The 25,067-nt window shown below is 44.0% G+C and overlaps 1 protein-coding gene across 1 annotated transcript; it reads left to right on the forward strand.

The window, feature by feature from the left end:
• Positions 1–9,583: 9,583 nt before the first annotated feature.
• Positions 9,584–19,006, forward strand: MSX2 (msh homeobox 2). The gene is made up of 2 exons (XM_034405303.3): positions 9,584–10,229; positions 17,048–19,006. Exons 1-2 carry the CDS (start codon positions 9,893–9,895, stop codon positions 17,470–17,472), a joined length of 762 nt encoding a protein of 253 aa, XP_034261194.1. The 5' UTR covers positions 9,584–9,892; the 3' UTR covers positions 17,473–19,006.
• The last annotated feature ends 6,061 nt before the right edge of the window (positions 19,007–25,067 follow it).

Genomic DNA, 25,067 nt, shown 5'->3' on the forward strand with positions numbered 1-25,067 from the left:
GTGAAAGAGAGTTTATATCTCAGATACATCTTTATTCTTGGGCATATCCACTATGAGAAATCTATTAAGTTAATCTACTAGCCATACATGTCAAATGCACAATCCCTTTCTTGTAAAAGAATGGAAGAAGATTATTAAAAAAATCTAACTTGGCTACAGCAATTTTGAAGAATACTAAGGAACTCCAATGTTATTGGGGAGAAAAAAGTAACAGAACTGATTTGCCAAATGATTGCAAACATGGATGCATTGTTTTAGTTAACCACACTCATCTTGAAAAACAAGTTTCAAGGACCCCGGTGATTTATAACTTTATTTCTAAAAATGCATTGTTAACAAATGTTTCAATATTACTAAGAAGTACCGTAGGTGTACAGAGGGCAACATGCTTCACTTCCAGGTACATGCACCTTCTCCAGTGGAAGTCTTATATTCTTCCTATTGACCTTTAGATCAGGGGTGAAATCCAGTATGTTCTGACAGGTTCTGGAGACCTGATAGCGGTGGGAATGGAGATTTTGCAGTATCCTTCCCCTGCCACACCCACCAAGCCACGCCCACCAAGCCACACCATGCCCACCAAGCCATGCCCTCAGAACCGGTATTTAAAAAATTTGGATTTCACCACTGCTTTAGATCAATAAAATCCTTAAACCTAACTGAAAGCTGCCTTACTGGAATAGCTGCTTCAACTCCACCAACAAAACAGCACTCAGGTTTCCAACTACCAAGGTCTAAAAACTTGACTCTGGTCTCTGTGCCTGCAGCAAAAGGGCATCAGCACCTCTTAGAGAGACAGTGAAGTACAGCTTTAGTCGCCCTGGACAAGCAGCAGAGGCCCCTTTCTTGGAAGCAAAGCAGCAGCTCATATTTAGATACAGCAGATGGCTACCAGGAAACTTAAAACAAAAAGAAATCTAGTTGAAGGCAATAGGTTTTGTTTGGTCACCAGGAAAACTTCTGAAGGTGTCCATTTTAGATGCTCTCTTCAGTTTTGGCCTAACTTCCTGTCTGAAAAGTTTCAGAGTTGTAACCTTGAGCAACAAACTGGCCTTCTTCAAGAAAACTTTGCCTGCCTGTCAGATGGAAACCTGAGTGCTAAGGAGACCTTCGAATGGGGAGTATCTGCTGCGTTCAGCCTGTGTAGAATCTGCCCAGATGCAGACAACTTGAAATTTAGAACTTAGTACATACATAATAAGAACCAAGGGAGGCCAAAATACAAAACGGGGAGGGGGGGAAGCTTTGAAGCTGGGAGCAGAGGCAGAGGCACCAAAGCTCTCCTACCTAGATGTTTCCCCCGTCTCCCTCATGGTGTGTCTGAAGATAAATGCACACAACATTACTTATAATTAAGGCTCTCTTTTACTGACTTCAGCTCCGCCCTTAGAAACTCAAAGGGTGGAAGAATGAAGGAGAAAACACTGACTATTCATCTTTCTGTTGAGACTGCAAAGGCCAAAGATTAGTCAATTTCCTTCTTTTCCTAGGAGTGAAATTTATTTCTTGAGGGGGGGAGGTACCAAAGGGAAAAGGGATGAGTCTCCATTTGATTAGAAGTTATATTTTTAAAATCTGCTAATGATGTTTTAAGGATGAGAGCTTCTTAAAAAGGAAAAGACAAAATGTGGCCTTGATGCCTCTTCCTTACCGTGTTTCTGGGAAGACACAATTGCCAACGGTTCCCAAGGATTTCTTCTGAGTAATGCTATCTGTTTCTGTGTAAGGCTTTTAGCTGCAATCCTACACACACGTTTTAAAAGAATGCTAGACAGACAAGGATGCCAGCTAGCTTCCCCCAGTCTAATCCCTTCTGTCATATTTAGGACCACAAGTTCCACCATTCTCATTACACCCGTACATAATCCCCCAGGACGTAGCTGATGGTGGTGAGGGTTGTGGTTCAACACGTGGGAAAGATTTTAATCTGGCGAAGATTGATCTCTGCTCTCTACAAGCAGATAGTAACAGCTCAAATCGGTGTAAGCTTCAAGAATCTCACCTGCATCTAATTTTTTATTGTAGTTGTTTTGCATGAAGAATAAACTTTTTGAAAATACAGTCCCTTCTTCTCATTTAGTTCTGATCTCATTGATTTTTTTCCCCAATTTAGCAGAGCACACCACCAATACACTTACACACAATACTTACAAGCCACCTCAAATCTGAGGTTGCCATTAAATGAAGGGAACCATCCTTAGTGGAAAAGGTAAGCTATTTATTTCAGCTCACTTTTTGAATTTGGTATTTGGAGAAAACACTATGGTCCCCATTTCTGGAAGCATCGCGATTCCTAAGGAGTTGTAGGAAGGGAGGGAATGGGGCATGAAACTTGGTTATACAGAGAATCAACATCTTTATGCTTCACACGAATAGAGGGTTCGAAAATGTAGGGTGTTTTTGGTGGAACCCTGTTTCTTAAAACAATTTGGTTCACTTTTAGCTTTTACTCCCCTTTCCTGGGATGGCTTTCTTTAGAGCTAGAAAGGAATTGTTGCTGTTTTTTTTTTTTACATAATTTGTGCGTGCGTGTAGGTGCACGAGTGAGAAAAAAAGAGAGACAATTTAGCAATTGGATTAACTCATTTTTAACTCATTTTTCTGGATTCGTGCAAAACATGGAATCAAACCAGCTGAATTCGAGCAAAGAGGCTAAGCCTCCGCCAGCAGGAGTGAACGCTTCTCCTGATGGGACTTGGTTCAGCGCCCGTCCGTTCTGCTGAGAAAAAGCACCGCTTCCGTTGTGCCCCCCCTCCCCACCCCACTTCTCCCCGTAGTTGCGATTCAATGCAGATAAGGTTACGGATGCAACCTTCCCTTTATCCATTCGGGCTCCGAGATCTGCCCCTTTCTATTTTCTCTCCTTTCTCTGCTGCCCTTTTACAGCAAGGGGCACCTCCGAGAATCCCGCCGCCGGTACCCGGTCGGCATCCCTTTCCCTCTTCAGGATCTTTCCAAACCGTCCCCCGTCCTAAACATCCTCCTCCTCCTTCACCCGCCCCCCTCCCTCCCTCTTGCACAGAGTCACCCCGGGGCGGTGGAATCTTGAGGTCGGCCCTCCCCGTCCCAACTTCTCTGGGCCCGAACAGCGGAAGGTAAGCCGAGCGGGGCAGGCTGGCGGCTGCCCTGGGCGCGCGGGGCGGGGCGGGGCGGGCTTGCTTGGGACAGCCCGCAGCTTCTGCTCTCGCTGGAGCCGGTCGAACTGCACAGCCACTTCCCCCAGGAGGTTTGCTTTCATCTCCCCGCTGCTGGCGCCTGCAAACAGCCTTAGTTTGTCTGCCGCGTCTCTCCCGCCCTCCCTCCGTCTCTCGCTCCCTCCTGCTCGCCACCCCTCCTCTAGCGAGCGACTGACTTTCAGAAACAGGGCGCATATTTCCCAGCTGCTGTAATTGACCAGAGAGAGGGGCGGCGGCGGCGGCGGCGGCGGCAGAGAGAGAAAGCGGAGGGGCGGCGAGGCTGGCTGGGGGAAAGAAAGAGGGAGCCGACGCGGAACTATTCTGGGAGCTCCCCGCCTGTATGGGCCTGTAGGAGGAAGGATCCTAGAGGAGCTTGCCCTCCGCTACTCGGCCCCTAGCCCGGCACAACTGTCCCTTGAACCCCTGGATGCTCCACGCCCTGCGCGGTGTATCCTCATCCAGTAAATAATATTTAAGGTGCTCGCCATCAGCCTGGTTAAAACAAGATGAATAAGCACAAAAGCACACACATGCACCATGGCACTTGGCGGGCACCCGAATTTTTATTATTATTAAATTTCTTTCTGGCCGTTTGATCAAACCGGAGCCCTTGCAAAGAATTTTCGGAACCTGAAATCGTAATTTCCACCAGCCCCACTTGAATCCGAAGGTGGGTACCGAACCGAGGCTCCTAAGGACATCGGCCTGCCCCCCCCCCCCGTTTAAAATTTAACCGGACGCAGAGGGCGGCACACCTCTTGTAGATTTGCGCGCCGCGATAAAGACAAATTGCACAGCACTTCGGAGATGGCTTAAAAAGTGTTCGTGGCAAAGCAACAATGCCGATCTGTGCAATCCCGCTTAATTACCCGAATCGCTGAGTATTATTACTGTCACTATCAACACGATAATCAAGCAACAGTGTGTAGTAAGTACCAGAGGCATTTCTCAATCTCGACCATTGTTGGCAGAAAAAGAGAAGCGCTTTCCTTTTTTCCTTTGCTCTGTGCAGCCGGTTGCAACGCTTGCTTAAATTCTAGGAAGTTTAAACTCCTTCTCCTCTCCTCCGAAATAACGTGTAATTGTGTTGGTTGGATCAAGAACCAAACTGGCCGAGTGGCGAAGGCGCGGCTAACAAGCGAATAGCGGGCATGTATTCATGCCTATTCGGGAGATCTTTCTCCAGTTGGGAAGTAAATGCCGGCTTTTTAAGACTTGCAGGCCCAACAGGGAAGACATTTGCAGTTTGGGGGTCGCTTTATTAACTGTGACCCCAAAACATTCGGGACTACAATTCTACGACTTGCTCCTCTGGAGGCGGCGAGTTTCATGCGCAGCGTTAGTTCAAGGAAAAGCAGGAGCGAGCCCTGCCAGAATCGGCTGCTCCGCGTTTCTAATGCTGTCGGGCTAGACGCACATACGCCTTTAGGAAGGCATCCTACCGAAAGAAAACGACCCCCCCTTTCCTTGTCAACAGGCGAAAGGCCGTCCTGCTGGGAAAGATGTATTGCTCTTTACAAAGACTGTGGCAGCCCGAAAGCTCCCCCCCCTCCGGCTTTTGACTTCAAAGCCCCGGAACGGTGAGAGGTTGGCGCTTCCACTGACATCAGGAGAAAGTCCTTCCACGCGTCGGGCTGCTTGCCCTCTAGGCGTTTGAATGCCCTTTGAACTCCTTGGGCCTGTATTGGGTTCGAAAACGCCTCCGATCCATTCTGTTCAAGGGCGAACCTTCCATCCCAACTCCTCCCTTTGGCTCTGCCTTCAGAAACGGTGCTTTGGGGTGGGGGTGGGGGGTGAGGGTGGATCAAGATACCAAGAAGCTCTTTCAAAGACTCGGAGAGCCTCTCTTTCCCCCCCTCCCATGCATTTCCCACCCCCCTCCGTTACATTTTGTCCATTGAACTCAATGGCCTGACGAGGGGGATGGGGGGGGGCTTGGAAAGTCCCAGCTACCGAAATAATACTTGAGGTTACACGGAACGGATTATTTGTGCTGCCTTGAATGAAATGATTGATCCAGTTGAGCCTTTCAAATCCCGAACCATATAATTGGGTCCTCCTGTCTCTGAAGCAGAGGGGAGGTGGGGTCAAGCTGTTTTCCAAAGCACCTGAAGGGCCAGACAAGGAATAATGGATGGAAATTGATCAAGGAGAGATTCAACCTAGAAATGAGGAGGAACTTTCTGACAGTGAGAACAATCGACCAATGGAACCCAAGTTGCCTTCGGAAGTTGTGGGAGCTTCATCACTTGAGACTGTCAAGAAAAGATTGGACTGCCATTTGTCAGAAATGGTGTAGGGTCTCCTGCTTGGGGGGGGGGAGGTTGGACTAGATGACCTATAAAGTCCCTTCCAAGGCTGTTAATCTGTTAAAGGCCTATGGGAATATCTACTCGGGTCACATATCACCATCATCCCCTTCCTGCGTAAGGGCGTGTGGGTGGGGGGTGTCTGTGGGTGATATCGGTACCTCTTTCCCTCGCTACCTGTAGTAAAAACAAAGTAAAAATCTCCCACCAGCGACTGAAATTACCAAATATGGTTTGGATGGACAAAACCTGCAAATCATAAAAAAAAAAAAGGCTCAGAGTTGGGCAGACGATCAAGCTGAATCCATAACAAAAAGAAAAAAAAAGAAAAAAGGCAATAGGAGGTAGAAGAATTCAAAAGCCTTAACCTGTCCGTTTGAAGACACAGAATCCAATATGCCCGAACTGTAAACCAGGTCATTTTGACCTAACCTGATGCCTGTTCCTATTCTTTGTGGGTAAAGTGTTGCATTGATTCGGGGGTAATTATCTGAAGCTCTTCGACGGAGCGGCACTAGCTTTACATTGTTTCTGTTTACTCACATTGTTCTCGATTTTCATCAATTTTAATTTTCCTGTCACTGGGAGGGGGGGGGCGGCGACGGGGGGAGGGGAGAGGAGGAGAATCGGGATGCAGGCTGGTTGCTATCCCAACGTCGATGGTTTTGCAAAGAGGACTCAATTCAAACCAATTGCTTACTTTTCTGCCACTCGGGTGTTCAGAATTTGTCGTCGGTTCATGCTGGCTACATGTTTGGCAGTCTTGAGTTTTGAAAATAGCTTAAAAGTGATCCTGGCAGTTAATACTCGAGATAAAACGTGGGGGGGGGAATTAGAGAAGGTTCACTTTTCCCAAGGTTTTATTTCAAATTCTGTCTACTCTGGTTTAATGGAATAATGGGTTCATATCCAAACTACTTCTCAAACGGAGGCATGTCGTACCAATGGAAGAGAATGTTTGTAGTTCGGGGGTCGAACTGAAGAGTCCTGGATGCTCTCTGAGCTGGGTTGTTTTCTTGGAGACGTTTCATTACCCAGCTGAAGATCTTTCCTAGTTGGGTAATTGAAATGTCTGTAAGAAAACAACCCAGCTCGTAGACATGTGGCTTCCAAGTTGGTCCTGGCATTTGCAGGGTTTGGTGCCAGTAGAGAGATGACGACCAGGGATGGGTCAGTTTGGAGGAGACGTCCACCCTTTATCCAAGCGGCACCTCTTTGTAGATACGCAGAAGCGTATTAAAATGAAAGGTGGACTTTTAGAAGCTACGGGGCTTGGTTGGCAAATGAAAAAAGGAACTTCGCCTTCTTCTCCGGAATCCAGATTTGAACCACTTGCAGCTCTAACCCGGTGCAGCGTTCCTTAGGACGAGTTCAGTAGCCTGTGATCCTAAGTTACTACTGCTTTTCTGCAGCACGTAGCATAAATAGTAGGAGTAATAATAACCACAGTAATTGGTTGCAAGACCTGACAATAACAGCAATTACTTTGGAAGTCCATGTGTTTTCTTGCACAGCCTTTCAGACTCCTTGAAGGCACTATGATGAATTCCATAGCAGTGTTGCCATGGTTTCGACGGGAGGTGGACTGTCCACCCTCCGAAGTCCAGCGGTTTTTCTCTCACACCCACTGCTGGAAGTAATGGCTTCGGACCAAGGTGGGGGGATGGGGGCGGTGGAAATCACCCCGATCAAAGCAACTGTCTCCATACCCCGCAGGAGAGGGGGACGGCCTTTATTTTCGCATGCCACTCCGACTGTTCCTAGTAAACAAGGAAATGATGATCCCCATCATCTTCTCGTGTAAGGCAGCAAATTAATTTTTATTTGAGAGCCTTAATGATCAAATGCAAAAAAGAGGCAGGCAACAGGTCTTATTTCAAGGAGGAGTGAATAAGCAAGCCAAAGTCATCTGTTTCGTTGAAACTGCTTACAGCGGGCTGCTAAAAAAAAAAAAAAAGTTCGGGGAGGTAGAACTTAGGATAAATTCGGTATGCATCGCCTCCTCCCCTCCCCCCACCCCGACAAAGCTGCAGGCCGAGGTTCCGGGTGCTTCGGTTTGCCCTTCTAGCTAATGATGGAAAGCCCAGCAATGTTGGTGTGGGGGCACCTTTTCCTAATAACTGCGATAAAGGAAGATTTACCATAAACCCAGCGGTTTTACATAACCGACCAAGCGCCAGTTTCTTTACTTCTCTCAGTCTCTCTTTCCTCTGGGCTGGCTTAAGAAAGCTGAAAAGATTCGAGTCGCCTTCGCTTAAAACAAACTAATCCTTGGAAAATAAGTGCTTATAAGATCAAATAAGAGGGCGCCCCATTCTCTCTTTCTCTTTCTTTCTCTTTTTAAGAATGAAGGGACTTGAGACCAGAGAATATTGCTCAAGGAAAGGATTCTTCTCCTGTTGTGGTTCTGCCTCTCCCCATCTCGAAAACACCGTCGCCCCCGTCACTACCGCCACCGCCGCTTTCCCCAGCCTGCTGCTTCTTTTAATAGCTACAATAGTTATCAGCGAGCGATTAGATAGCTATCACCGACAGATTAAAATTAATTGCCAAGGCAAAAAAAAAAAATGCTCTACTTTTCTCGAGCTGCTAATTGGAATGTCATTTAAATCGAATCCACCTCCTTGGTCTTAATGGCAGGTCGTGAAGAAGAAGAAAAAAAAGAACCCAGAGTGACAACTGCCGTCCTTGAGGCTGTTTGATGCGCTGGCAAGTGAGAGAGTGCCGACTCAGGGCTTATTAAAAATGCATCTGTTTGTCATCAGGGCTTAGGCGCCTGTTGCAACTGAGCATTACCGACATAATTATTTTTAAAACATACATTATCTATCTATCTATCTATCTATCTATCTATCTATCTATCTATCTATCTATCTATCTATCTATCTATCTCTCTATCTCTCTATCTCTCTATCTCTCTATCTCTCTATCTCTCTATCTCTCTATCTCTCTATCTCTCTATCTCTCTATCTATCTATCTAAGTCAGAAAAGTCATATATATAAAAGTCAGATTCTCCCCCAACACGCTTCACGGCGGGAAACGATTCCTGGGCAAAAGTGGAGAAAGGCAAACTTCAAATCCCAAGTTATCTTCGCGAGGTGGTGGAAAGAGCCCATTGCTTCTGATGAAGTCCCCCCTCCCTCCCTCCCTTCCCCGAAGGTTTGCAACTCATCCCGCCTCTCATTCACTGCCTTCCTCGGGGCAGTTTTTCGTCCATGTCCCGCGAGGGTCTCCTTCACCGTTCGGAGGGAGAGAGCAGCTCTGGAGGAGGCATTTGTGGAAAGGCCTTGTCTCGGAGCACCAACCGACTCGCCCCGGGAGACTTTGCTCGTTTCCTCCCCCCACCCCCACTCTTTTCCCAAGGGGGCCTCAGTATCCCGGGCCGCGCTTTTTTAAAGACTGCGTGGGTTTCGCTTCCACTAAGAGAAGCTCTGCCCAGAGGACGGTCCATTTCACCTCCCTAACCTGGAAGTGATTCATGCCACTGCCTTGTGCCATCCTTCCTTCTCCTCCTCTCCCCCCCCCCCCAAGAGCCGTGGCTCTCTCTAGAAGTAAAAACAGAACAACTATTTTCCATCTAGTTCTCCTTGCATTTTCAGTATATAGGCAAAATGGATGGCTGCACTATTATGTCATGCGGACTTGGTTTTGGGGGGTGGGGGTGGGGGTGGAGGAACGGCTGCCTAGTTAGAACATTTTGAAGCGATTCTGGTTGAAAATCCAGCAGTCTCTCTCTCTCCCCCCTCCCCTCCCCCAGGATGAGAGAGTCTAAATATATATATATATATAAAAAGGGGGGGGTTAAAATCTGCTCTTCCAGAGTTTCCTTTTGGTATCATCAGCCCTAATTACTCTACCGACTTTCCTGTTGTTTGGCAGGGTTACAGAGCTGGAAAGCTCCCTAATAACACAGCTCCGTTTGCTGCCCATGTCATTAACTTCTAATTTATTTAAAAGGCAAAAAAAAAAAAAAAAAGAAAGAAAAGAAAAGAAAAGAAAGAAAAAAAAAGAAAACCCACCACTTATGCTCAGGGCCGCTCGGAGCCAATCACATGAGTCACCGCCTTACGTCGCCATCCCGAGCGGCTTCTCATTTGCTGAGCCGCGCTTACTCAACTTCCCAAAGGAGGAAACAGCCCAGAAGTCTCCCAAAAAAGGGGAGGAAAAAAAAAAGTTGGGTCTGTTGTCGGGGGCTGAAGTGAGCGGAGGTGGTGAGTCCAGGAGAGCCTCTGAAGCGAGAGATTGATTGAGAGGTCTGGACTCGGGAACAAGAGAAGGAAGAGGAGGAGAAGGAGAAGAAGAAAGGAGGAGGCGGCGGCGGCGGAGGAGGCTGCTGCTGCTGCGGCGGCGAGACTGCAGGGCGGGCTGCTTCTCTACGCGGGGATCTTTGCGAAGCTGCGCCGAGATGTCTTCTCCTTCCAAAGCTAAGGAGGTTTTCTCCTCGGACGAAGAGGGCCCCGCGGCTGGGGCCGAGGATCACCACAAAGTCAAGGTCTCCAGTTTGCCGTTCAGCGTGGAAGCGCTTATGTCCGACAAAAAACCGGCCCGAGAGGCGAGCGGAAGCCTGGAAGGGGCTGGCTTGGGTACTTCTAGGAACCTGCTCTTGCCCGCTCACGTCTCCAGGGAAGCTCCCAGCCCAGGCGGGCTTACAAAAACCTTCGAGACCTCGTCGGTGAAATCCGAAAACTCCGAGGATGGCTCGTCTTGGATTCCAGAGGCCGGCAGATACTCCCCTCCCCCAAGTGAGTGCTTTGAACTTAGGGAGGGTCGAAGCGAAGGGCGCTAGGAGTGGTGAAGTTGGGCGACCAAGTCAGCTCTGTGTGTGTGTGTGTGTGTGTGTGTGTGTGTGTGTGAGAGAGAGAGAGAGAGAGAGAGAGAGAGAGAGAGAGAGAGAGAGAGTGAGTGAGAGGGAGAGAGAGAGAGAGAGGGAGTGAGAGAGAGGGAGAGAGAGAGAGAGGGAGAGAGAGGGAGAGAGAGAGAGAGAGAGGCTTCACCCCTCCAACCCCCACTCCCCAAGCAAAACTGCGATCTCGCCACGGTCCGGACTTTAGAAGAGCGGGAGAGGGAGAGGCAGCCTGCGGGTTGTTGTTGTTTTTTTAAACTTCGGAGAAAGCATTTGTCAGGCTGAATCCAAGGAAAGGCTTCGGCAGGGTGGAGAGGGCTGGTGGGGGAAGAAACCCGCTCCATTTACAAAACAACGGTGGCGCAATGTCCGATGAATAATTTCGGCGAGGTCTCTCGGCCTTAAAAGTTTAATAATGATTTAAAACACACACACACAAAAAGCGGCTTCTTTTGTTTGCGCGCCGCGAGTTAACGTTTGTGGACTCGCTAGCGACGCGATCTTTTAAGCTTCAGCCGCCCCTTTAAAGCTGCTGTGTGTCCGGAACTGTCCAAAGAGACGCCGCGGGCCTGGCGCCACTGACGCCTTTGCAGTTCAAGGCTCAAGCTAGATCCCCTCGTCACCCCACCCCAAGTCCGAACCACTCTGACTCTGAATCTGTCTGTCTCTCTCTCTCTCTGTCTCTGTCTCTGTCTCTAACTCTCGGTCTTCCCCGCCATCCGGATCCAACTTTAGCCGGGTAATTTTTAGCTTCTGCCTTTTAGGAGCAGAAGGGAGTTGCTCTCGTTGTCTTGCTTAGAGACCTCGATCGCCCCTATTCACCCTAGCTCCTCTCTCCCCCCCCTCTCCCGGTGAAAAGTCTGGTTCTCTGCTTAATTCGCTTAGTTCGGTGGCTTTTCCCCCCCCTCCCGTTTCTTCACTGTTCCCTTCCTTCGCCTCCGCCGCCAAGCTTGCGGCTTTCTTGCTAAACGGGCGAGGGACGATCCTTGCGCTCAGCGCCCTCCGGTGCCTTCTTCGGTGCACCTGTAGCAACGGCCGGCCTTCCAGGCTTCGCTGAAACTACTTGCGTAGTCCCAACGCCGTGGGTCCAGGCCCGGGAACCAAAGAACTCGGGAGGCTGAGGAAAAAGGATCACTTTGCTCTTTTATAATCCCTCGGAGACTTCCCGCTCCGCCTGGACCCAGTTCGGCTCGGTCGGAAAGGGAATCTCGACATCGGCGCTGCTAGGCGGTTCAGCCATAACACCTTTTCTTTCTTTCTTTCTTTCTTTCTTTCTTTCTTTCTTTCTTTCTTTCTTTCTTTCTTTCTTTCTTTCTTTCTTTCTTTTTTTCTTTCTTTCTTTTTTTCGTCTCTTCTGCCGTCCTGGTACACCTATCTAGTTCATAGCAGGCAGGTTTTGAAATGAATATATTTTAAAACTCTCTCTTAATCGAGTCCCCCTCTCGAAAAATCAGCTTGCCATTTGGCGGAAGGAAGGAAGGAAGGAAGGAAGGAAGGAAGGAAGGAAGGAAGGAAGGAAGGAAGGAAGGAAGGAAGGCAGCCCCCCTCCTCTTGTATATTTTTGAACCCAAGTTAAAAAAACAGTTCCGCAAAAGATACTTGTTTTCCCCTCTTCTGATTCATTGGAGAAGATGGGAAAACAGCTTAGTTTATTTGTAGCTGTTTTAGTACACTAACTGCAGTGTACTCTCGATATTCCATTATATTATGGCCCTTAGTGCTGTTTTGCTTGACTTACATCAGGCAAAGGATGGAGTCTGCCCCATGAAAACTTGTGTCACAACTGGGTTCATTTTTAAATTATTGTCAGGCTCTGTGCTTACCCGTTTTAATGGAATATACCGTACTTTCTGTTAGGATCTAAGTACACTTTTTAAAAAAGCATCACTATTGAGTTTAAAAGGAAACCTTGTTTGCAGGGGAAAACACAGAAACTAAGGTACCTATTGTCATCTTTTTGTTTTCCACACACCTTTCTGTAAAACCATCCCGAAAGCAAGCAAAGATTGTGCCTCTTCTTCCTATTCGGATCTATTGTCTGGTCATATTCACTCAGACTTAACTCCTGAGTAAATCTGTATAGGATTGCATACTGATTATTCCCTTCACATGATCAAACAACCCTAAAACAGTCTAAATCTGTCTTGCAGTACAATTTAGAAGGTCTGCCTAGGCAAATATGAAAGGATAGTCTTGAAAACAAATAAAGCAAAGTAAAATAACTTCTGCAAAGCATACACTGGCATTTCTGCTTATTTCTTTTTTTATGGAGTGAATTCAGATTTGTGGGGCCTTGGAATTTTAGATCTGATGACTTAAGAAAACTTTTAAAATAGTCCCAAACTCCTCTGAAATCATTTTTTTAAACCTGGAAATTAAAATTGCACTAGATTCCAGTGTGACCTGTATGTGTTTTCAACTGGAAGAAAAGTGAAATAAGAAAAATCATAAGGCAATGTTACTTTCTGAAAGGAAGAGTACACATTGTAGAGATTCTGTCCCATTTACTGAATTATTTTGACAAGTAATCTTACCTCTGTGTAAAATAACTTTTATTAACTTCAGTGGAATTTGCTCCCATGGGTTGTATCTTAAAGTCTTCCTGCAGTATTCACTAATTTGCAGATTTATTCATGTTACTCCTGAAGAGGGAAAAACTTATCTGGAGAAGATTCATTCTCATCAAATAGCCAAATAAACTAAAAGTCACCTGAGGCATAAGGAGAAAAAATATCAAACATTAGAATGCTTGGAAGGAAATGTCTCTAATAAAATGGCAAGGGATAGCTTCCAGCTGCTGCTCAATATATATTTTGTAAATAGTAATAAAACTCTTTTTTTTAAATAGTTGTACTACGGTGATGAACTGCAGCAATAAATGGAATGAGATCATTAGACAGATGGCAAGCTACTTTAGAAGACAATTTAAAAACTACAGAGATTACAGAGATTATGTTTTTTATAATGCATATCATATTTTGAAAACAGATGTAATGCCATTTGGAACCTTAGCTATTAACCAACTTCCATTAAGTAAAACTACTGCTTTGTGCCTTATTGCTTCAGCCAGAAATATATATCTTGCCTTCTTCTCCTTTCTATTATCAATAGGGGCATGACACTCTAGCTGAATCTATGTATACTTTCCTAACATAAACCCAGTTAAGCCGAAGTCCTCTATACGTTTGAATAACTTGGTGGTTTAACACATTCTCGGTAGCCTACCGAAACACTCATACAAATATGTAAAAGAGAACATATTAATACTGCCTTCCAATAATATCTTTGAGTCAGTAACATTTCCTCATTTACGAACAATGTATGATTTTTTAACACTGTCTTAAACCACAAAAGAAGTTGTTCTTCTATTTATGAACTCTGTTCATCAACATGGAGAATCATTGTTTACGGACTACTTGGGCTTTGCTTTAGTCAGGGAGAACTGTCAAAAATTGAATGATTCTTTTAATATGTTCATAGTAAACAAACAAACAAACCTATTTACATGATCAAAAAACCTATCCCATTCACGATTAATACACTTTAAGATAAAGCCTTCATTTTTCCAGCATCTTGGTGACATTTACAACATAATCCTAAATGAAATATGAAAATAAAACTTCATTTCTATTTCTGTGAAAGATTTAATTGGCAGTGGCTTCTCTATAAGGGTGCCTTATAGGAGGGCGATCTTACTGTATTTTGTATTTCTGAACATTCTTTTTAAAGACCAAAAAAAGATTGGCAAGAGAAAAAGGGGGAAAAAAAGAGCCCTTATAGACTAATGGCATGACATTTCTAGCATTGATTCTGTAGTGCAACAACTACTTTGTTCTTAAGTTCATTAAATTTGTTCTTAAAGTAACACTGTTCTAAAGAGTCACTGGATTTGTACTACCTCCCCCCCCCCACCTCAGCCACAAACTGGCTAAACACCTAATAGGTTCTGCGAATATAGCCTGTGTCATTTGTTTGTGGCTGAGGACGGAGTACGAAGCTAGGAAATTGAGTCAGTTCAGGAAACCATGTTAAGGATATGCATAGGTAAATCTGGCATGTAAAGACAGCCAAAATTTGCCTCTTCCACCACGGTTTTCCTTGAGCTTATTCTGAACCTGCAAGCCGAAATATGTTTATCAAGGAGCAAGCCTAACTTGAACACAAGGGACTCACTTCTGAGTAAACCAGCAAAGGCTTGCACTCTTAAATTTACAAGGGGCTTCCTTGAGACACTGATTTTCATGAAGTGTCTTGGAAGTAAGCCACCATGATTGATGTGGCGCAGTAGGACTGAGAAATAGTGGCTTTTGATGTTGGCAGGTTGTTCTTTCTCCAAGGAATTGAAAATAATAGTTCATATTATTGAACTTCTGGATATATGCAGAGCAGGTTGAAAAGAATGGCGACCTTCTCAATTAAAGGTCTTGAGTAGTAATGGAATATGATTAAATCCCATATTTGTTCAGAATATATATTTTCAGGATTAGCACATGTCATAACAACTATATGTTAAATCAATATATCGGCCTTTTGATCTCTACCTCTCTCTCCCCTCCCCACCTGCCACTGCTGCCTAAAGATACAAGAAACTAAATTAATTCCAACAGAGAGGCGATAATCTACTCTGTTCAAACATCACATATATATATATATATCAATCAACCCTTAATTTCAGTGGAAGTCATGTAAGTGAACATAGACTTGAACAAACAAATGAAAAACTTATCAGCTTTTATACTAGTGCCTGTAGGCAAAACTTCAAAAATATTTCAGCTAGATAAATCATAACATGTAGTGGCTGATGCGATATCTAGTTTTCTACCACTTACAAGACTTAAAACACAAGCTCACCTTGCTGAGTTTCTTTTAGGATTATGTTCCCCTCTTGGTTCAGTTATAACCTATTAAAATTCTTGTTTTTCCAAGACTTGCTAAAATGAACATACAGGCAGCACCTGATGTGCCCATTCTTCCAAATGGAGGCCTTTCAATATCTTTACCTTCCATAAGTTTATTTACTGTTTTATTGCACTGTTGTATGCAGCCTGGGGTTACTTTCTGTGACATGGGCAGCCATATCAATTTCATTCATAAATCAAAATAAAAAAATAAGTCATTTTATCTAGACAATCTGGTATGGAATAAATTATTGCAGAAAGGAAAGAGAGCCAGTGATTGACTATGTAACAAGCTGATTTCCTTCCTTCCTTCCTTGATGTGATATTGGAGATACAGAATATGAGAAGGACAAACAAGGTTTGCCATATAAATTGTGGGCTTTTCTGTCACACTGGGTACAGTAACTGTCATACTGTTTCTAAGTACAGTAATCCTCGACTTACGACCACAACGGAGTCCAAAATTTCTTGTTGCCAATTGAAACATTTGTTAAGTGAATGTTGCCCCATTTTATGACTTTTCTTGCCACCGTTGTTAAGTGAATCACTGCAGCTGTTAAGTTAGTCACACGGTTGTTCAGTGAATCTGGCTTCTCTGTTGACTTTGCTTGTCCGAAGGTTGCAGTAGGCAATCACATGACCCCGGGATGCTGCAACTGTCATAAATATGAACCAGTTGCCAAGTGTCCGAATTTTGATCACATGATCATAGGGATGCTGCAAAGGCCGTAAGTATGAAAGACGGTCACAAGTCCCCTTTTTTCAGTGCCATTGTAACTTTGAACTGTCACTAAATGAACTGTTGTAAATCGAGGATTACCTGTAGGACATTTCTCAGTATATCACAACCTTTGTTCTTTTGCTCGCTTTCTTGCTGAAATACATAGGGTCATTGAATTCCTGTAGCGGAATAGGACATTTATGACAAACGTTAAATTTTCTTGGTAAATTCTAATATTCCTAGTGAAGGAATTTAAAGTATTGGGTGTAAACATTAAGTGCTGTTTATTATTCCCTTCACATTGTTTTCTAATAGTGTTGCCAGAGTGTGCAAAGTGTACACTTCAAACGGTAGTGATATTGTGTCAAACACATGTTTTGCATAGATAAAGTAAATTGAAAGCAACAATTGGCTACATATTCCTGTCAAGTGTGCGCTTAGTGATAAACCCCAAATTTGGCTGCTAAGTAATGTGTGTGAAATAGCTCTCACACCAGGAGAGTTTCTAAATAGACTGTTAAGGACAAAGCAACTCTTGTGTGTTTGATCTGCTAAGTTGCAGAAGACTTTAAACACTGCAGATAAAGACTCCCGATTTAAGTGGATTATATTGGCTAAATTAATAAACACAATGGCTTGGATGGGTGATTGCTTTGATCTAATGTAATAATTTAATGTGTGGGCACAGTAGGTTTTATCTGATAATTTGATTTTGCCAAGAATAAGCTTAGAACATTCACCTTATGAAATAAAAGGACGACATAAGCCAGAATTTCACAAATAATTCCTTCTCCATTTTAAAAAGCTTCCGTAACTCCGAATGTTCTTGCTCTGTTTTATTTCACATACTCTCCTCCGGGTACTTTTCCAAATTGGAATGTTTTGTCTTATTGACATCAGTGCGCACACGTTGTACCTTTTTGCAAAATCAGCTTAACTGCCACTCCTATACAAAAGCTTTTATCTTCCTACTCCATTAGGCTATGGACATCATTTTTCCCCCCCAAAATTTTATGCTATAAAAGTTGCTATTCCTAGCATTTGGTGGTCTAATTCTCATCTCCTCAAGTAATTGATCTTTCTTTGCTTTCCTTCCAGGACACCTGAGCCCCACAGCCTGTACGTTGAGAAAACACAAGACCAATCGGAAGCCTCGAACACCTTTCACAACTTCCCAGCTGCTAGCTTTAGAGCGCAAATTCCGTCAGAAGCAGTATCTATCCATTGCTGAACGGGCTGAATTCTCAAGTTCCCTCAATCTTACAGAGACCCAAGTCAAAATATGGTTCCAGAACCGGAGGGCCAAAGCAAAAAGACTGCAGGAAGCAGAGCTGGAGAAGTTAAAAATGGCGGCGAAGCCCATGTTGCCATCCGGTTTTAGCCTCCCTTTCCCTATCAACTCGCCTCTCCAGGCCGCCTCTCTCTATGGAACATCGTATCCCTTTCACAGACCTGTGCTTCCCATCCCACCTGTAGGACTCTATGCTACTCCTGTGGGTTACAGCATGTATCACTTATCATAAGAAGACCGGAGAGGGATGATGGAGTGTGCTCGGTTAAAAGTGCTGTACAGAACTATGACTGGTCATTTTTCACCTACTTGTAATGTGCCTTATCAAATATATAGGAATTTGAACCCAGAACCTGTATTCTGCAACTTGGGAACCGACCAAATGTGAGCTCCCCAGCTAGAATCTGATCCTGAATGCAAGTTTTTTTTTTTTTTTTAATATACAGACTTTAAGGAATATAGTTTATTTATATACTGCACAGGGAAGAGGGATTACATTGGTAACTATTCCCAGGAAAATGTATGATTTAATTATCAGCCTCCTCAAAGTTCCCAGGAAACCTAAGGAATATCATTCACACACCCACACACCTTGAAAGTGAGAAAGTTGCAGTCTTTTCTTATGCTTGCTTACTCAGAAGGGATATCTCTCACTTTGTTCAGTAGTACTTATTCCTAGAGTGTGGTGTGAGTGCAGGCATGGAAGTAAAATGCACATGTATTCTTTGACTGATTGAGGAAGCGTAAACATATAGAGGAGCTTTATTTATAAAAACCAACTTCAGAAATAAAAGCTGACTTGAGACTCGGTTGGTTTCTGCATTTCTCTTTGGACCCCTTCACTGCACTCCAGACAGTCCTGGAAACTGAAATGCAAGGAACTGGAATACTTCCGATGCAAAATGATGGATTGGGTGATTCGTTGATCTGATCTGGCAAAGCGAGTTTTCCATTCCTTTATAAAAATTTCCTCCTGAAATATTTTCTGTAGAATGGCACCCATGAAGTGGGATTCCCCATTTCAATCTTGTAAAGGATTTCTACAGATGCAAGTTTTGCCAAGTTTTCGTTTGAGTTTATTCTTGTTTGTAAGGCAGCATTCAGATGGGTACAGGCCACGGCAGAGGAAAACCCGAGAAGCCTCTTTTAGATTTGTCTTGATCCCGGTTTGCCCGTGTCCATTTAATTATCATTTAAATTACGTCTGCGTTCAGCCGACATTTTGATATTGGGAACAAACAGGTTAGAGATACGAAAAGAGGACGTATAGTTATGCAGATGTGCAGAGGGATGAGGAAACCAGAGTTGTTTTGTGTTGCAGAATTGTTTTGTGTTTATTGCAATAATCTTGTGATTTAACCATTATTAGCTTGTAAAAATGAATTATGCTTAAATGAGTCTTGACACACCCACAAACCCAGAGGATGAAACAAAGCTATGAGAACAAAGTAGTGCCGCCCACTCTAAAAACAGGACAGCTCTCCTCTCTTTGATTTATTTCAGAGGAGGGCAGGGAGGAAACAGTTCTGCTTGGCATATATGGTACTATATAACTTCTCAAGAGTGAGAAGGAATCTGCCCTGCTACAGGCTACATTGTGAATCTTTTGTCTATTAGTTCAGTGCTGGCCTTTTACCCACCCATCCCTAGCCTACGAAAATCCCTTTGAAAGGGATGCCTTGTACAATTTTATATATTTTATTGAAGATTTATTATTTCTTATCTCTTTATTTAGAATTAAATTAAAAACATCTTGTTTAACGGTGTGTTGATTTGTCAATGTGTGGAGTTAATTTCTTAAAAAACAAGATTAATTTTGTCTTCTCTTTTCTGGGTCAAAAGCAAAGACTTTTGGATAGGTTAGAAAATTTTAATTTTAAGAAAATCCAAAGACAGACATTGCAAGTCATTAACAAACTGCTTCTAAATAATTTTTCTTGGGGACCTTTACTACAGACATTGATATTAGCTTCTTTGTTACTACGGTTTGTGCTTTTGATAGGATGACTTTATCAAGATGTTCAGGAAGGAGAGAGATGAATAGAATTCACTGGTTCTATTCAAACTGATCTCTTAGCTCTGAATTTGTTGCTTTCTGTCTATGGAGATTCTCAGTCATCCAGGTCATAGTTGTCCCAAAGTTGCTTTTTCAAGAGGCAACTAGACCTTCTGGTTTTTCTTTGAAGACTTTTCACTTCTCATCCAAGAAGCTTCTTCAGCTCTTCAGAAGAAGCTTCTTGGATGAGAAGCGAAAGGTCTTCAAAGAAAAAGAAAAAGTCCAGTCGCCTCTTGAAAAAAGCAACTTTGGGATTGTTGCTTTCTGGCTATCCAGAACATTAGGACATGCTCCCTAATATGTACTAAAAGGTTTCACATCCCCATTAGGAAAAAAATAGGGAGGGGAAAGTCCCCAAAGTGTTAAGGCTGTAATGTTCAGAAAAAAAAAATCAGTTTAAGGGATATCAGACAATCCTGGTGGGTGAGGGAAACATGCACACAATTGTTTCCTCTTAAAGGATTAAAAAACAAACCCATAAACACAGTCCAGAGGAAAATACGAACTGATCTTTTACCATTGGAAAATGCTAGCTAATAATTTATGGAGATGAGAGATTTCCTTAATACTTCCAATCCAGAAAGCCAGTGTCTCTAGGCTGCAAACCTGCACACCTTTAACAGAGAGTAAACTTTTTTTCTATTGAATTCAGTGGCCCCCATTCTCTAAAACTTGTGCGTTTGTGTGGGTTTATGTGTGTGTGTGTAATTATACTATTAGGGGACTAAGACAATGGCTTCATTGTCCTTGTCTTTGATCAGGAAGTGCTTTTTGCACATTCCCAGTTAGTTCAGCTGAGAAATCTTGTAAGAATTTTTCTTTTTTTTTTATCATGAAGGGACAAATTGTAATGACAGCAATAATAATAACAATGCCTTTGTGTCAGTCTTGACTACTGGTGGTTGCCAAGAGAAATTCCTGCAAGATTTCAGAAGTGGTTTGCCATTGCCTGCTTCCTAGAGCTGAGAGAGAGTGACTGGCCCAAAGTCATCCATAGATCAGACTTGAACTGATTTATGGGTCTCCAGGTTTCTAGTCTGATGCCTTAACCACTACACCAAACTGGCCCTCAACCTGAAATTATGACTTTTCCTTTTCTTTTCATATTGAGCTGGCAAGATACATTGAATAGTTTCCTCTTGCTCCAGAAGTGGTATTTGTCTTCAAAACTCATACTTTAGAGATATGGAACTACAGTCTTGATATTTGAAAATCACAGAACATCTGAAATTATTTTGAAAATTAAACTTCTAAAAAAAGAGACACCAGGTCAGCATTATCAATTAATTGCTGGGGGAATGTGATATTAAACAATAATCCTGTAACCCACTTCCTAATCTTCCACACAGTAATTTCTTGCAGAGGAAGAAGCCCTGTTGAGTTTAATGGATCAAATTCTTACATGCATAAGAAATGCTCAAAAGAGTTTCACACCCATAAGAGTCTTATATTTTATTCAAGAATAACTCCCACTAATTCAACAGGGCCTACTTCCAAGGAAAAAAAAAACTTGCATAGAATGGCACTGTTTGTGACATCTGCAGCTGAACTTGTTGGGCCAGTGTCTTGGTGTGCCCATTTTACAGATAGTAATGGCTTATTTTCGGCCACTGATTAAACCACTGTACCTACTGTTTCCTTAGCAACAAGCCCTTCTGTGCCACAAGGTAACTTTGAATGGACAGCCTTACATTGCAACCTTGATTCAGTTTGCAGCAGAGAAGAGAGATGATCCTTATATATATATGAATGACAGCAGAAGCTCCTTCTCTTTCTTGGAGAATAACCTGGTCTCTTCTAGATTGCTCCTTTTGGAAGGGTGTTGTGAGAAAAGGATCCATTGCATTGGGACTTTTTAATAAAAAGTTTTTTATTTTTATTTTTAAACAAACAATTCATCATTAATCAGTGTAACATCTGGGCACAAAATTTGTTGTTGTTTTTTTTTTTTTGCTTTTTTTTCCTTTCTTTTAATTTATATGCTGCCCTTCTCCAGAGACTCAGGGCGGCTTACAGTGCGTTAAACAATAGACTTCATACTTTTGTATATTTATACAAAGTCAGCTTATTGCCCCCACAATCTGGGCCCTCATTGTACCTACCTTTGAAAGGATGGAAGGCTGAATCAACCTTGAGCCTGGTGGGATTTGAACTTGCAGTAATTGCAAGCAGCAGATGTTAATAACAGTGCTTTAGTCCACTGTGCTACCAAGGCATATGATGTTGTGTCATCATATTCAACATTTATCATCATTTTCTTAATACATATTTATATTTCTTCTTACATTTAAATTTAATGTATCACAACACATTTTCCCATGTTTCTTATTTTTATATTGTCTATTGTCTATATTCAGTCTCTATCCATTGATAAAATTGCCCCCATATGTTGTAATACTCCGATTCTATTGCATTCAGACTTGTCAAAATGGATTTCTGCCTTAACAGGAACAGGAGGACTAGCTGTCCAGAAGGGCCAGGTGTCACTGGCCAAAATACACACACACACACACACACACCATTGCAGGGATTGCTCTGAGGTGTCTAAACAAAAGCCTGGAAGAAAATAGATCAAACCCTCCTGAGCTATCATCAACTCTCTAATTTTTTCCACCCATGCTGTCCACAGTCTGCTCCAATGATTCCTCTAATAATGCATTAAAAAAAAGATATTCCTGAAATATACAGCAACAAATAATGTCAATAGGAATTTGCCAAAGTGGATGATTTTCCTTCTATAAAGGAAAGAGGATTTACAGTCATCACATCCATGCTTGCCAGAATTAACCAGATTCTCCTAGTTTCCCCTAATTCAAGGCGCAGAACCAAGCACTCCGCTGAAAACATTCACAGTTAAGAAGACCGAAGCAGGAACGGCTTGGACTGAACATTCACCGAGAGTCGATTCGATTCTGTTAATTAATTAACGTAATTAATGACGGGGGTGGGGTAACAAGGAGGCTCCACACAGCCTGGCTTTCCCGAGAAAAGAGTTGTGCCAAGGGAGGGGAGCCAACGGGGTCAGGAGGGGAAATCTCTGCGCTGGAAAGTCTCGGAGGGCAGGGAGGAACCTCAGAAGGGCAGGGAGTAGAAGGGCGAGACCGCTGCCCAGCTGCTCTGCCTCTCCAGACCCTCCTCTCATTTCAACGCAGCGCTTCTGTGACTGCTGCGATCCGAGCGAATCGCGCCTTGTCTTTTATGGGTAGATTTTGTGGCGGCTCCAAAGGGAGCTGTCCCGGAGACAAGGCAGATGGTTACCGCAGCTCCTGAGAGTCAGGGTGGAGGAGTGATGCGGCCCCTCCCCCGCTACCCTCTCCGGCCTTTTCGTAAGAAGCTGCGAAAACTATTTTTTAAAGTTTTAAAAACTTTAAAACTTGGGGTGGGGTGGGGTTCCTGAATCGGGACCACCGACTTGCTGTCAAAAGTAGTTCTCTGATGAGGATCCCAGAGAAACCAGGTCTTACTGATACGTGTTATAAGGACAACCATTAGCGTACGAAGCAGATAGTAACTGGGGTAAAACTTAAGGGATTTTAAAAAAAGAAAGGGAAGGGATGCTCCAGGACGTAAAACCTTGTTCAAATCTTGGGGGAAGCGCGGTCCCCGAGTGGGGCCGGAGAGGAAAGTAAACCCACCCACACCGAAGCTGTCGAGATTTCTTCGGAGCAGAACTTAAAGGGCCTCCGGCGCGACCCACCCGCAACCGGGTGGCGCTGCGGGAGCCCCCCCCCCGTCCCCTCTAATCACGATCCGGTCCTCCCCTCCTGCCCCCCCCTTCCTGCTAGGTTGTGCCAACTTTGAAGGTCCATTTAATTTAAGCGTAGGTTCAGTCCGGGCTTATTAGAAAAGCCAGGTTGACACATGATTGGCTCTCTCCCACCCGCGACCCCCATAGCGATCAGAAAGCCTCCAAGCTCTCTGATCCGCAGCTTGCAAACTCCGAAGTAAATTCGGCTGGGTTCCCCAGCATGCGTCGTGGTGTGTTTTGAGTTCCTTCATCTCCCTAGATCTCGAACAGATTTGTTGTCCACCCCCACACCCAGGACTAAAGGCCACGTTAATTTCTGGGGGCTGGAGGGGCGGAGCGGAATTTCCAAAGAAGCGCTTCTCGGCCGCGGTTCTCCAGAACTATGGACAGCTTTGACAAAGGCATTTCCTCACGAGTGATATATAACATCGCGGCGTCGGGGCGATAACAAGCTTCCTCAGAGCGGTAGCTTTGACCCTAATGGCAGGGATGTTCCCTTCTTTCAAGAGGCTGCTTGACGTTCTGCTTCTCCAACCATGCACTCCCTATAAAGGAGAGGGTTGTGATTTTTCAAATTATTATTACTCTACTCTACTCTACTCTACTCTACTCTACTCTACTCTACTCTACTCTACTCTACTCTACTCTACTCTACTCTACTCTTTCCTTTCCTTCTCACATTTGGAGTGCTCCTTGTGGACCGCTGCAGGGATGCGACCACCAAGACCGTAGCCCAATCTCCCTCCCGATCTGAAAACCTTTGCACCCAACAGCCACTTCGCGCTCCTGAAATCTCCCCCATGACCAAGTCCGGTCTCTGTGATGTGCATTTCTGACAGCTTTCCAAAGAGCATCGCTTTCTTCAGGCAGCAGCTTTCCTCTCCCACCCCCCACCCCCGGCCTCAAATCGGCCGCTGGTTCGGGCTTGGACCTAGAAAATTCCGAATATTTAGGGGACAGCCAAGAAAAGGTTATTGGAAGTAGAAACTTCTCTATTATAAAATGATGAGCACCACGCCCCGTCATTGCTGCTGCCCTCGCTACTGCAAACTATTACTACAGTAACTACCCTTTCCAATTACCATCGATTTTATGACCTTGTGGGTTAGGACTTATTTGTGGCAGTCAAGACAGGTTTGTGCCCATTACATATACTGGGTTAATGTGCAAGAAAAGGATTGTTCTGACCATGTGATTGCATGTTTCCTTGAGAGGAAGCTCATCTCGACTCAATTCGTCTATTTGAGAAATTCCTTTGGTGCCTCCCTTGGGTGGTGCGCCTCCTCCTATCTTTGTAGTGGTTTCCCTTCCAACTCCTGGTCCCAAAACTTGTATTGCTCCCGATGAGTTCTTTCTGCCTTCTCTCTCTCTCTCTCTCTCTCTCTCTCTCTCTCTCTCTCTCTCTCTCTCTCTCTCTCTCTCTCTCTCTCTCTCTCTCTCCCCCCCCCTCTCTCTCTCTTTGGCATTAGAATCTCCTCTCCTTTTTTTTTTTTTTTTGTTATTGTTAATTCTAGGACACAGGAAAGCTAAAAGTAAAACAATCCGATCTCATGCCTCCACTAAAGTAAAATACAGATAAATATGAATGGGTCAGAAATGGGTCTGAGTGAGTACAAGAAAACCTGCACCTCGTGAAGACAAAAAAAGATCTTTTGTTCCACGGAGTTTACTATTGCAACCCCCTCCCCAGTCCTCCCCCCCTTTAAAGTAAGACTTGCAAAGGCAGCTGCCCATTGTTGTATACCTGGCCAGTATAGATTCATATGTATATGAAGTTTCAAGCATTTGCAAAACCTCTCAGAAACTTTTATCAATCATATCCATGATGAGTCGGAAGTTTATTTATTTACTGGTTCGATTTATATGCCGCCCTTCTCCGGAGACTCAGGGCGGCTTACAATGCGTTAAGCAATAGCCTTCATACTTTTGTATATACCTGCTTAGTAGGGCTTTCGGGCCCCGATAAGCAGTGTTCTTTTTTATACAAAGTCAGCTTATTGCCCCCACAATCCGGGTCCTCATT

Source organism: Pantherophis guttatus, chromosome 2 (genome assembly GCF_059756535.1).
Source record: "Pantherophis guttatus breed Tessera chromosome 2, ASM5975653v1, whole genome shotgun sequence".
Classification (NCBI taxonomy): Eukaryota; Metazoa; Chordata; class Lepidosauria; order Squamata; family Colubridae; genus Pantherophis; species Pantherophis guttatus.

Bases quoted from the DNA above. Each gene is read 5' to 3' on its own strand.
- MSX2 (XM_034405303.3), top strand. From the start codon at position 9,893: ATGTCTTCTCCTTCCAAAGCTAAGGAGGTTTTCTCCTCGGACGAAGAG. The intron at 10,230-17,047 runs GTGAGTGCTTTG...CTTTCCTTCCAG, and splicing joins CAGATACTCCCCTCCCCCAA to GACACCTGAGCCCCACAGCC.